This window comes from Epargyreus clarus, unplaced genomic scaffold, assembly GCF_041222505.1.
Source record: "Epargyreus clarus isolate Ecla_fem2 unplaced genomic scaffold, WU_Ecla_fem_2.2 ptg000016l, whole genome shotgun sequence".
In the NCBI taxonomy this organism is placed as follows: domain Eukaryota; kingdom Metazoa; phylum Arthropoda; class Insecta; order Lepidoptera; family Hesperiidae; genus Epargyreus; species Epargyreus clarus.
In genome coordinates, this window is record NW_027332224.1 from 6,132,116 (window position 1) to 6,146,830 (window position 14,715).

General features: G+C 35.1%; 1 protein-coding gene across 1 annotated transcript; it reads right to left on the reverse strand.

Annotated features, from left to right (window-relative positions):
- Positions 1-466: 466 nt before the first annotated feature.
- On the reverse strand, positions 467-14,338 carry LOC140748718 (androgen-dependent TFPI-regulating protein-like). The gene is made up of 5 exons (XM_073081573.1): positions 14,253-14,338; positions 5,134-5,301; positions 4,111-4,257; positions 2,758-2,978; positions 467-1,880 (listed from the first exon to the last, which is right to left on the reverse strand). Exons 2-5 carry the CDS (start codon positions 5,296-5,298, stop codon positions 1,700-1,702), a joined length of 714 nt encoding a protein of 237 aa, XP_072937674.1. The 5' UTR covers positions 5,299-5,301; positions 14,253-14,338; the 3' UTR covers positions 467-1,699.
- Between the last annotated feature and the right edge of the window lie 377 nt (positions 14,339-14,715).

A 14,715-nucleotide genomic window follows, 5' to 3' on the forward strand; every position in this document is an offset into this window, starting at 1 on the left:
GGATTCCTACGTCATAACATCTACCTGCATGCCAAATTTCAGCCCGATCCGTCCAGTGGTTTGGGCTGTGCGTTGATAGATCACTATGTCAGTCACCTTTGTGTTATATATATTTAGATAACTTGTGTTTTCAGAACCTACATTTCTGAGAGTTCCTTAAAATAATTATCAAAGATTGTGGACTCTACCAATCTGCACTTGGCCAGCGTGGTAGACTATGACCTAAGGGGTGTAAAAATAGAAATAGGTGTGGCGGTGGTGCCGCCGGAGTCGAACCACAAGGGGTTCTACCACTCATCTGTGGCCGACCTCAGTTAGGAATATCTAATACTATCTAAGGTTGATTGCAATGTCCATAGGCGGCAGTAGCTTACCATCAGGTGGACTGCATGCTCGTCTGCTACTCCTATATTATAAAAACAATCTGTTTCGGATTTCGGGCATTAATAAAAAAATATGCCTATTATATTTACAATTATTTATTAAAACAAACATAACTTAAAAATAACATATTAGATCACAACATAATAATTAAAAATGTGCTTTTAGGCAATAATTATTACTGGCCTTAACGATGCACCATGGTGAGAAAACCTACTTGTTTTTTGAAAAACTAGCTGACCCGGCAAACGTTGTGTTGCCATATAAATAAAAAAAATGTTAAGGGTAAACAACCCTTATCACTTAGGGGTATTAAAAATAGATAGAAGCCGATTCTCAGACCTACTGAATATGCATATAAAATTGGGTGAAAATCGGTAAAGACTGTTCGGAGGTGTACGGTAACTAACATTGTGACACGAGAATTTTATATATAAGATTCTCGGTGTGTGAACTCTACTAATCCGCACTTGGTCAGCGCGTTGGACTAAGGTATGTACTACTCTCATTCTGAGATGAGATCCATGACCAGTAATACACAATAATGGATTGGAACATTGCATTCTTGAAAGGCAGTGATAGCCTAGTGGTTAAGAAACTCGGCCTCTCGACCGAGGGGTCCGAGGTTCAAATCCCAGACACCTCTTATTTTTCGAAGTTATTTGCGCATTAGAAATTAATTATCACTTGCTAAAACGGTGAAGGAAAACATAGTAGGGAAACCTGCATACCTGAGAACTCTTTTGCAAAAGCCTTTTAAAGGTGTGTGAAGTCTACCAATGCGCACTTGGCCAGCGCGGTGGACTATGGCCTAATCCTTCTCATTCTGAGAGGACACCCGTGCCCAGCAGTGGGGCTATAATGGGTTGATAATGATGATGATGATTCTTGATAAAGTCTGAAGTCTTGATAAAGTCCGCTCTGAAGTTGTTGCGAGCAGGTTTAGTCATACAATTTGCTATGGCGACGCGATTCATTTCTATATACAGGGGGGTTACTACCATCTCTTAACACAATATTATTTTAATCATACTTTTACTTTATTTGCAGGAAATTTAACCTTTTAATCAAAATATAACAATTTCAGTTGGTTTTATACAATGGATAAGCGAAAAATTAATAAGGGTTTAAGTTTGTTCAACTGTGTATGACGGAATATTTTACTGTTTTAAGGAGGAAATTAAACTTTCCTGAACTATGATGGTTTTTAAAAGATGGTAGGCGTCCAGAGCGGACTAGCAGTTTCGCACGGACCATACTAAAGTAATCTAAGCCCGTAACCACTGAAGCACCCACTCCCAGCAGTGGGATCCCACTATCAACTAGTCTTCTTACTGTCACCACCCCACATAAAACTAGAAACCACCCATTGTAAATAATAGTATAATATAGATATAGTCACAATAAATAAGAGAGCTATAGGAAAATATACTGTTCCGTACAGTTTTGTTAGTATGGGGTATATCCATATGCCGTGTTCCATGTAGGTATATGCCAATCTGAAAATAAAAAGGCAGATTTAAATATGATCTCTTTACTACCTGACCCGGCAAACGTTATGTTGCCATATGAATAAAAAAATGTTAAGTTTGAACAATATAGATGGTAGCTGATTCTTAGACCTACTGGATATGCATACAAAATTTGGTTAAAATCGGTAAAGCCGTTTCGGAGGAGTACGGTAACTAACATTGTGACAGGAGAATGTTATATACAAGATATATATTGTTAACAAGCTTATACCCCCGGCTTCGCTCGGGGACAGAGGTTTTTATCAAAACCTTAGGAACACTATTTTTCGGGATAAAAGGTAGGTACCCTATATTCTTTTCTAGACCACTGACAATGTGTACAATTTTTTTCAGTTGGGAAATATATTTGTGGTTCGACTCCGGCGGCACCACCGCCACACCTATTTCTGTTATAACAGCAGTGTTAAGCGCTGCTGTGTTCTGGTTTGAAGGAGTAAAGGATGTGGTACGCGAGACATTCTTTTCCGAGGCATTCCAGCTTAGTCCTCAGGGGTAGAGGCACATCTGTGGCCGACCTCAGGCAGGAATATCTAATCCTATCTGGGGTTGATTACAGATGCCCATGGGCGGCAGTAGCCACTTACCATCAGGTGGACTGCATGCTCATCTGCTACTCCTGTATTACTAGCTGACCCGGCAAACTTTGTACCGCCTCAAAATCTATTTATCAAATATATTTCATATAAAATAAAATATAGCCTATGTTACTCGTGAATAATGTAGCTTTCGAATGGTGAAAGAATTTTTAAAATCGGTCCAGTAGTTTTTGAGCCGATTCATTACAATCAAACAAACAAAGTTTTCCTCTTTATAATATTAAGTGTAGAAGGAATATTATACTCACACGCAGAGATAAACCGCCAAATGTAACAACAGATGTCCTATATTCCTTTTATGGGATTTTGGGGGTATTCTAGGTCGGAAAGCCACTTCCCATAACACGATAGGCACTATTAAAGTATGGATCACATGGTTAGATACTGGCGTGAGAGCCTTATCAGCGAATTTTGGGAAAATCAGATCTCTGTCCAGGAAAAATAGAGACCAGAATATCGAAAACACCACCTGGAAATCAGAAATAAATTGAATTAGTACATAATATTTTTTTTGTTTTTTTTTTATTATTATCTTAAACTAGCTAACCTGGCAAACTTTGGTCCGCCTCAAAATCTATTTATCAAATATATTTCATATTAAATATAGCCATGTTACTCGTGGATAATGTAGCTTTCGAATGGTGAAAGAATTTTTAAAATCGGTCCAGTAGTTTTTGAGCCTATTCATTACAATCAAACAAACAAAGTTTTCCTCTTTATAATATTAGTATAGAAGTATAGACAACGTTAAACATTTCGTATAGGAGAACCCATTTTGCTGAGTTCAGGCTTTCCGTATCCAAAGGATACAAACCGAACCGTATTACCATTTACCAAGCCTCGGCTCATCTGTCTGTTTGTCTGTCCGTCTGTCAGGGCTCTCGAATCGTAATTGATAGACACTTGTTTTAAAGATAATGCATAACGCTGGCCGGCTATAACAACAAATACTAAAAATAAATAATAATTTAAAAAAAACACGCTTTTATTGCTAATCGGACAAAAAGTAGAAAATAGTTTTTAGAATAAAAATTAAGTTATTAAAATAACAATTCAATTCAGATTAATAATTGTTGCAATCTAGTAACTTTGCGATGAACTTTCTCTAAGGCGCTCGAACAATCTCGCCTCGGAAATCGTTAATCCTGAGTATGTTGATAAGGTCAATGGTACAAAATTATAAAAATCGTGTATTGTCACCGGTTTTTGATAATTCTTTAAAATTTTGAATTAAACTGAACGTTCAAAGTGGACAGAAATCGGGTTCAAAGATTCCGTTACTGTTACGTACATACATACATACAAACAACCCAAGCTAATAAAAGCGTGTTAAAAAGGGTGTGCTAAGAGAGACATAATTATCTGAGGCTTTCTTTTTTGGTCCACAGGAGTAGCAGGGCATCTGTGGCCGACCTCAATTAGTTTCGAACTCAGTACTCAGGGGTAGAAACGCGTATTACCAACCTCAGATAGGAATCTAATATTATTGGGGGTTGATTACAGATGTCCATGGGCGGCAGTAGCCACTTACCATCAGGTGGACTGCATGCTCGTCTGCTACTCCAATGCTATAAAAAGTACACTGGTAATTTTAAACTTACCAGGGTACAAGGCCATATTATACCAGAAAATAGTATATCCCTTAAGGCTTTCAAATGTTTATTTAACTTGTAACGTTTGTTTTTGGAGTTTTTCAAAATCAGGACCTCACAGAGCAGCGCTATAAAGGAGTAGATCACTTGGAGACCCTGAAAAAAAAAACAAAGAATTCATACATTTATTTTAATATCTAAATATATATAATATAACTCAAAGGTGGCTGACTGACATAGTGGTCTATCAACGCACAGCCCAAACCACTGGACAGATCGGGCTGAAATTTGGCATGTAGGTTATGACGTAGGCATCCGCTAAGAAAGGATTTTGATCAATTCTACCCCCAAGGGGATAAAATAGGGGATGAAAATATTACTTCGTAACGCGAGCGAAGTCGAGGGCAAAAGCTCGTATGAATATAAAGATAAGTTTTTTAAAACAAATTTCCCAGTCAATATTATTTTTTGTTTCTTCTCAGAAAACCCTCTCATTTGACACCCATTATGGGGGTGCAGTCGAGGACTAAGGGCGGAGGCCCAGGGTGGAAAGTTGAATGGAGCCCCCAGTGTAAAAAGTTTGCCTTTGATTCGATGATACACATTTCATAGATTTTTTTGTGGATCGGAGGCCCGGGGCGGACCGGCCCCCCTTAAGCCGCTAGAGGGGGTGTGCATAAAAATAATTATTCCGCCATATTTGAAGGTGGTAGAACCCTTTGTGGTTCGACTCCGGCGGTAACACCGCCACACCTATTTCTACCTAATAACAGCAGTGTTAGTCCTCCGGGGTCCTCCAGCTTAGTCCTCAGGGGTAGCGGCGCTTCTGGCCGACCTCGGGTAGGAATATTTAATCTTATCTGTGATTGATTACAGAATACCGATGTACATGGGCGGCAGTAGCCACTTACCATCAGGTGGACTGCATGCTTGTCTGCTACTCCTCAATTTTCGCCTCAGGCCTCCGACGAGCTACACATACCTACTATCATAAAAATTTAAAAAAGGGTATAAAAACCACAAATAACTCACAATATTCCAGCAAGTGAAATATCGAGGTTGGAGCTTAGCGAAGGTTTTCAACTCCGGAAGGTTTTCCACGGGCCGCAGTCCGTTTGCCATGGAAATTATATTTGATATATGGACCACTATCGTGAAAAGGTAGCCTGATATTCTGTGGACACTGTACTGCGCCATTTTCTGTAAAATATTTAAAAATATATCAATATAAAATACTAGCTGACCCGGCAAACTTTGTACCCCCTGAAAATCTATGTATGAAATATATTTCATATAAAATATAGCCTATGTTACTCGTGGATAATGTAGCTTTCGAATGGTGAAAGAATTTTTAAAATCGGTCCAGTAGTTTTTGAGCCTATTCATTACAATCAAACAAACAAACAAAGTTTTCCTCTTTATAATATTAGTATAGATAAATACTCGTATATATATACGAGTATTACAAAAAATTCATTTTATAAAATGTATCAGGGCCCACTTGGAAAGCAATATTATATTAAGTTTAATTTATTATTTAATTTTACTTAACTTTTATTTAATTTTAATTTAATTAGATAGAAGATTTATAAAAAAAAACATCGCTTCTTTGCAAGAATAATGGCACAAGTAAAAAAGGCAATTTTCCAGTTTAAAATTAAACAATGTTTTTGTTTCGAAATCTTTTATTTAAATGAGCATTAAAATAATGGTAAATACAATAAGTATGTATATAACCACAGTACTGTTAAGACACATTAAAATAGGAAATATTTGGGATTAAATTGTATCGTTAACAGAATAAATATAGTTCAAAAAACTAAAAAACACGCTTTTATGATAAAATCAACTAAAAAGTAGAAAATAATTTTCAATCTAAGGATCAATTAAGGAACAGTAAATAGTATAATTGTGAAATAAGCGTGAGGTGCTCCATTTATCAGGTTCCTAAAGCGCCCCACACTTTTTCCACAATTATACTATTTACTGTTCCTTAATTGAGTCCTAGATTGAAAATTATTTTCTACTTTTTAGTTGATTTTATTATAAAAGCGTGTTTTTTAGTTTTTTGAACTATATACATAGCTTATACATGACGATCGCAAAACTCACAGAAACATAATTTTCATAACTATTAAAATAAAGATAAAAACGAGAACATACTAAAAATAAAACTAAGGACGTTCTTGTATGATATGTGTTTTTGTATTGTATTTAAAATCTCAAAATTTATGTATTTACCTAGGTATAGGTAAATAATAGTTATCTAGGCAGTTCAAATTTTGTCCCTGTAGTACCAGGATCAGAATAGGGCTACGGTATCCCCTGCCTGTCGTAGGAGGTGACTAAAAGCGGGCTTCCGGGGTTGCGGACGGCAAGAGTGGGAGCTCAAATCGTCCAGCAAGCGACCCCGGGAAGGACGGCGATATGTGTGGTCGCATATCGTCGTAAACACCAGATCGTCTGGGCTCACCTGGGCAGAGCCTGATGGGGCAACACGTCTAGAGGACTCCGGTTGCGTTCCGTTGGAGATCCCGGAGTCTTCTTTCGGGGGGTTTTAGTGCGGTAAAAATCCCACATAACCCTGTGTCGCTCCCACGACACCGGGTACCTTTTGAAGGTTTCCCCCTCGAAAAGAAAAAAAAAGGTTACTTTCATAAGAGTAATAAGTAAAATTAATTGAGAAATATAAAGGCTGAATTTATTTTTTTTCGATTGCTAAATAAGTTCCTTTTAATGAGCAAATAAAAACGTAAGTAGTTATTTATTACAAACTTATTTTAATTAGAAATTGATTTTAAATATGAACACAATTTAGTGTCCAATTTTAACGTGGTTCATACAAATATGGAGAAAAATTAAAAAAATATTTAATTAAAATTCGTACAAATTACCTGCCGCAGAATTATTATAAAAATAATAACACGACTTCTCTAAAATATTTAATTTAAAAGGCAAAAACAAATATAAAATATATAAGTATAAAAATAAATATACCTGCTCGCAAAAAAATTAAGAATCGATTTAATTTTTTTTATATATTTTTTACCAAAGTTTGTAAAAAATTGTGCAAATTATATCTTGGAATTTGTAGCTTTAACATTTCTATAAAAAAATATATCATTAATATTCTCTGAGTAAAAAAAAGTATAAAATATCCATGGAAAGATTTTTTCGCTACGCTAAAAATATCCTAAATGTTTGTTTTTCTTTAATTACAATGTATTCAACTTATTAAATCTATCAATACGCACTTGGCCAATGCGGTGGACTATGGCCTAATCCTCATTCTGAGAGACCCGTGCCCAGCAGTGGGACAATAATGGATTGATGATGAAAGTTATTAAACGTCAAATCAAATCAGTATTTATTTGCAAACTAGCTGACCTGGCAAACTTTGTACCGCTTCAAGATCTATTTATCAAATATATTTCATATAAAATACTTATAGCCTATGTTACTCGTGGATAATGTAGCTTTCGAATGGTAAAAGAATTTTTAAAATCGGTCCAGTAGTTTTTGAGCCTATTCATTGCAACCAAACAAACAAACAAAGTTTTCCTCTTTATAATATTAGTGTAGATAAGTTTATACAATGTACTATGACATATTTGTTTTAAGCTATTGCATAGCTTCTATCGCGGGCCTTGAGCGTGGAGACTGAATCCAGAAATTCCGTAACGAAAAAACCTAACACCCCCCACTCCGACCGGCACAGCGGTGATACTTTTTAGAAGCGATCTGTGCGCCCCGGGGCGCACACGCCAGTTGACGGGTTAATGACTTTTGCATACTGCATAAATAAAATAAATATATAATTGTAATTGCATAAGTTGATAAAAAAAGCTATGCAATAGCTTTAAGGCGGCAGTCTCCGAGTGCCACACATATTTTTTGATTTAGTTTAGTACTTCTTCTGTTGTATGTTATTTTCATAATAATAATCACTGGATAATAATTTATTTACAACTATAGATAAGTACCTATAGATATCTCACCGCCTTGTAATTGAAGGAAGACATTGGATGATGTAAACGGCTGACAACTCTGTCAGCCGTTTAAAGGCTGCCATGGTATAATTTAGGGGGAACAGTGCCGACATGCGCAGTTAAGACACGAAATCGAAGAAAAGTGCGAAGAAATATCGTTTCATTCGTAAATTATCTAAAAACTACATTTTTTTAATATTTTTCAAACACGAAAATAGATGACAGTGACAATTGTCAAAAGGTTACATTTTCTTGTTAAGAGCGAGTAATCTTTACTAATCTATGTTTACAACATAATTTTATATCAGTAAGTCGCTAGTCTGCTATACTACAAGCAAGCTAGAATCTGCTACTTCTTTATCTAAATATATATAACTCAAGTGCGTTGATACATCACTATGTCAGTCAGTCACTGACATAGTGATCTATCAACGCACAGTCTAAACCACTGGACGGATCGGGCTGAAATTTGGCATGCAGGTAGATGTAACGACGTAGGCATCCGCTAAGGAAGGATTTTGATCAATTCTACTCCCAAGAGGATAAAATAGGGGATGAAAGTTTGTATAAATCTTCTTAGTTAATAATAATTATAGTTCAAAAAACTAACAAAACACGCTTTTATGATAAAATCAACTAACAAGTAGAAAATAATTTTCAATCTAAGAATCAATTAAGGAACAGTAAATAGTATAACTGTGGAAAAGGCGTGGGGTGCTCCATTTATCAGGTTCGAAAAGCGCAAATGTTTATAAGGACAATGGTACAAAATTATTAAAATCGTGTATTGTCGTCGGTTTTTGATAATTCTTCAAAATTTTGAATTAAACTGAACGTTCAAAGTGGATAGAAATCGGGCTCATAGATTCCGTTACTGTTACGTACATACATACATACATACAAACGTACAACCCAAGCTAATAAAAGCGTGTTAATATTACTTCGTAACGCGAGCGAAGCCGCGGGCAAAAGCTCGTCATTAATATCTTTGTTTTGAATAGTCATTTTACACATGGAAAAAAAACTTTTTTATAATATAGGAGTAGCAGACGAGCATGCAGTCCACCTGAAGGTAAGTGGCTGCTGCTGCCCATGAACATCTGTAATCAACCCCAAATAGGATTAGATATTACTACTTGAGTTCGGTCACAGATGCGCCGCTACCCTTGAAGACTAAGCTGGAACGCCTCAGAAATGTATGTACATAGAAGGATGTGGCCTTCAAACCAGGACACAGCAGCGCTTAACACTGATGTTATTAGGTAGAAATAGGTGTGGCGGTGGTGCCGCCGGAGTCGAACCACAAGAGGTTCTACCACCTTCCAAAATATAAAAATGTATACAGCGCCATCTAATGTAACATTTCAAAAACAAAAATATGATATTGTTATTACGCGTGTTATATATTGGCCTTAATCACCATAATTAGAAATTCGCCTTAAACAAAATTACTAGAAAGACATCCGATCCTGCACCGCCGCCGTGCCGTGGGAACGCTGACTCCGCACCACCGCTCCGTTTCCATCGTACAGTCCCGAAGGTGGGAATTCACTCTGGGCGCTAACATTGCCCCAGCAAGTCACTTAGGATAGTTAGTTTTAATTTAGGTTAGATTTAATCCAAAACATGTAATATTCTGTTTTGATTAAATACATATACTTAAGTAATTCGGTCTTTCTGTATCCTGGCTGCTGCAACCCGACGCATTATATAACTCGCGTGACTCCACGTGACCCGTGATTGTAGACTTTTTAAATTATTCTAATTAAATACTTTATCTAAGTCTAATTAGACCAAAGTCCGTTGGTTTAGTATCTTTGTATAATAATTGTATTAATTTTAGAGTACTTGTGCCCTGCGGTTTCACCCGCATTTAAAAGTATAAATCGGAGATTCTTGGCTTTATTTTTTTTGCGCGGATCCCTAATTATTTTTCTGAAATAAAAGTAGCCAAAGTTACTCTTTAGAACATCAGCTAACTGTCAGTGAAAGTCCTGTCAAAATCGGACCAGATGCTTCAGAGATTGGCCAGAACAAAAAGACAGACACACAAAAAATATATATTTTTTTCGTTTATAAGTATAGTCCGCGTAAAACTGCTAGTCCGCTCTGAATATAGAAATGCATCGCGTCGCCATAGCAAATTTTAAGACTACACCTGCTCGCAACAACTTCAGAGCGGACTAGCAGCTTCGCGCCTACTACGCCATATATATTTTCATATGCATATAGAGAAAAGCTGTTGTGAATCACCACCAAAAAAGACGCTATTCGACCGCTATGTATCCGCTATATATACCAATCCGGATCAGGTTTTGCCTTTTTGAAAGCCTATATTACAACACGGGTTGTAGTATATAATAAACTAGTTTTTGCCCGCGGCTGCGCCCGCGTTTAAAAGAAAATAATATAACATGCTAATATAACATAAAACTGAAAATTAGTACCTTCTACTTTGCTGAAGATCGTCACTTGATTAAATGCATAGTTTTCGATTTAACCCTTACTAATATCGATTAAAATAATCGATGTTTTGGGTCTAAAAGATCGATTCTCCGATTAATCGATCTTAGATCGCCATCCCTAGTTTCCGTGGGATTTCCGGGATAAAAACTATCCTATGTCCTTTCTCGGGTCTCAGACTATCTTTGTACAAAATTTCATTAAAATCCGTTTAGTAGTTTAGGCGTGAAGAAGAGACAACCAGACAGACAGACAGACAGAGTTACTTTTGGATTTATAATATTAGTAAGGATTTGAAATTTTTTGACAGTTTCCGTCCAAAACCAGAGAAAACCATACCATAAAATCTTGCATAACTCGAGTCTTTCTAAACCAATATCAATTTTCTTTTGTTCATATACATTACAAACAGACACTTCAAAATTTATTTTATTTGTATAGAAGAAGTCGTGATTGAGGAAAATGAAAACATACTTAGATATTACATGCATACAAACTTCAAAATAAAGTTAATGAATAACAGGTATTGTTTTTTCTAAACAATCTCTGTACCTGATCTTAATCTATTTTAAATTCAAACTAAACATGTTTAGTACGTGATATTGTTTTATTACAAGTCATTTTTAGCAAAAATGGTAAAAACGAAACCCTATTACTAAGACCTCGCTGTCTGTCCGTCTGTCACAGGGCTCTATCTCTGTACCCGTAATAGATAGACACTTGAATTTACAGAGGATGCATGACGGTGGCCGCTATAACAACAAATACTAAAATTAAAATAAAGTTGAATATTAAAGGCGGTCTCCATATAACAAACCAGTATTTTTCGGCATTTGTCGATGTAACTGTTAAACCATACTAGAAAGACTGTTGAAATTTTTAGAATCCGTTTACTACTATAACTACTATTATAATAAATACAAATAAGAACAACAAAACATATTTTAATATGGTTATTTTGTAAAAATAAGTAAGATTTTTAAATACTGCTTTTTCATAACTTTTTTAATACGAAATTTGAATTTATATTTCCTTCAAAATCAAAAATTTGCGATAATTAGACTTATATAATATACTAGTGGTGCCCGCGGATTTGCCCACATTTTAAAGAAATAATATGACATACATTAAACGGAAAATTTGTACCTGCATTGGAATGACAGTGGTGCCATCTGTCGAAAATTGGTCTTACCAACTCCCACGCCCTCATGGGCTTTTGGACAACAACTTTGCTAAAGATCATCAAATGCATAGTTTCCGATTCTATAACTACTTAAGCATTAAAAATTAATTAAAGAAACCTTTTCCCACGGACTAAATTGTGAATCTAAACCATTCTCAAGTTTCCTTGAACACTCACTACAAATGTTGTCAAAATCAGTCCAGTCGTTTAGGAGGAGTTCAGTGACATACACATGCACATAAGAAATATATATATATATATATATAAAGATATTAATACACTACCACATACTTACCTATTTATTGTTAATAATTATTTAATTATTCTGCGCCATTTTATAGCAACTCACACTCACAAATAAACTATTGTAATATAAAAATAACATCTGGTCGCAAGTTCTAATCATTATTCAAATGACCATATGACCTATGCTCTGTAATAATAATAATAATATCAATTTAATTATTTAACTTTAATAACATTGTAGTTAATATAATAAAATATTAAAATGATAATAGAGTTATTAATCTTAACCCATGTAGTATTTCTTTACAAATAAAAAAAATGTGAGCCGTCACGGGACGCCTGGCAGATGTGAAACATCGACATTATTTTGTTAAAGTAATATGCAGAAAATAACATATTGTGATAGGAACTAAATATGTCATAATGATAAAATAAAATATTACGATTTTTTTCCAGATAACGATGACTATTTATTGAATTCGATTGCGCATGGCGACGCGTCGCCACACCGTACACACTACTGCATATAGACTGTATATATATACCATCGTAGAGCATGGCGACGAGTCGCCACGGCATGCGTCGTCACGCCAGAAATCGGTTTTACGTGCGGCTATAGATGTTTCACATCAATAAAATCATTTTTATTTTTATTTTTAGGGTTCCGTACCCAAAGGGTAAAAACGGAATACTGTTACTAAACCTCCGCTGTTTGTCCGTCTGTCCGTCTGTCACAGGGAGCCTACCGTTATATTTTAAAAACCATCATAGTTCAGGAAAGTTTTATTTCTTCTTAAAACAGTAAAATATTCCGTCATACACAGTTGAACAAACTTAAACCCTTATTAATTTTTCGCTTATCCATTGTATAAAACCAACTGAAATTGTCATATTTTGCTTAAAAAGTTAAATTTCCTGCCAAAAAAGTAAAATTATGATTAAAATAATAGATATTGTGTTAAGATATGGTAGTACCCCCCCCAGGTCTCTCTTGAACGGTAGTAGGTATTTATTTATACAGGGTGAATTTTTTAAACGGGCCTTCAAGGCCAAATCCGAAACTATAAGGATTAGCGAAATATGCTGAAAGGAGTTACGAGGCCGATTTTGATAAAAACTGCATCATTACTTTTTTTAAATATCTTTTTCCCTAGCCGGGAATCGAACGAGTTCATTTTGAAAAAAAATACACCCTTTATATTATTCCACTATCTGATAGAGTTGCTTATAAGGATCAAATTCTGGGAAGTAATGTTATGTGACAAATTCAAGGAAAAGGATTTTTTAAAGAAAATACATATTTTTTGCTTACTCATGCCCGTTATTAATATTTAATCTATCCTTGCCTACAAAAGATCGAAATTTGATAGTCTGGTAGTACAATGGTGGTAGAATCCATTCTGATTCGACTCTGGCGGCACCACCGTCACACATATTTATACCTAATAACAACAGTGTTAGGTGCTGCTGTGTTCCGGTTTGAAGGGTGTGGTAAGTTAGATAGACTTTTCCGAGGCGTTCCAACTTAGTCCTCAGGGGTAGCGGCGCACCTGAGGCCGATTTCAGGTAGGAATATCTGGGGTTGATTACAGATCTCCATGGGCGGCAGTAGCCACTTAGCATCATTTGAACCGCATGCTCGTCTGCTACTCCTATATTATGGAAAAGGTACTTACTTTGAAAATCAGGAACGCCTAGTATAAAGTATTGAATTCTAAAAACCTTGAATTTTTAACAAAGTACTACTGTACTACTTAGGTTGTATTACTTGTAGTGTAATTAATTAATTATTAAAAATAAATAGGTAATTATGTGGTACTGCATTGATATATATTATAAAAGTCTTATGTACGCAAATTTATGATTTAAAAAAATATAAATTCAAATTTCGTATTAAAAAAAATATGAAAAGGCAGTATTAAAAAATCTTACTTATATTTACCATATTAAAATATGTTTTATTTCTCTTATTTGTATTTATTATAATTGTAAAAATTTCAACTTTCTTCCTAGTACGGTTTCACAGTTACATCAAAAAATACCGGTTTGTTGTATGGAGACCCCCTTTAATATTCAACTTTATTTTATTTTTAGTATTTGTTACATGTATTTTTATCACATAACATAACAAATCATAGAAATATTCGCGGGCTTAAGTTTATAACAATATTGATTTTACAATAGAACAACATACTTAATTATTAAATCTTAATAACTAAAACACTTACTAATTAACAGTAAAATCGTAAATAATTTTATAATATACTTACTAATTTTAAACTTAAACACTTAAAATCACGTACAATCACTAAACACTACAAAAATCACTTGTGACACACTTTCAAAACGTCCTTTCAAAAACACTACCAAGTGCGAAGTAACCGTAACACACATTGGTGTGGTTATAAAGTGTTTAAAGTTAGTCCAATTTAAACTTTAGTACCCAAACTTAAGGTTTTAAAAGCAATGACTGGTGTCAACCGGCCGGTTATACAAACCAGTATAAATTGACCCCAGGTAGTATGAATTTCAACTATATTGCATTGACAATAAAGACACAAATGTATATTATAAGTAGCCAATGGTCAATTCAGAATAAGGCTGTTTACACGCGAAATTACTGAACTAACTAAATTGTGATTTAACTAATGTAAGTAACTCAACTCTCGCATAGTTTTATTATAGTCAGTGGTCAATGCAGAGTAAGGCTGTTTGCTGTCGAAGTTACTGAAC

Bases quoted from the DNA above. Each gene is read 5' to 3' on its own strand.
- LOC140748718 (XM_073081573.1), bottom strand. From the start codon at position 5,298: ATGGCGCAGTACAGTGTCCACAGAATATCAGGCTACCTTTTCACGATA. The intron at 4,258-5,133 runs GTGAGTTATTTG...TTTTTTTTTCAG, and splicing joins ATTTCACTTGCTGGAATATT to GGTCTCCAAGTGATCTACTC. The intron at 2,979-4,110 runs GTAAGTTTAAAA...TCTGATTTCCAG, and splicing joins TAATATGGCCTTGTACCCTG to GTGGTGTTTTCGATATTCTG.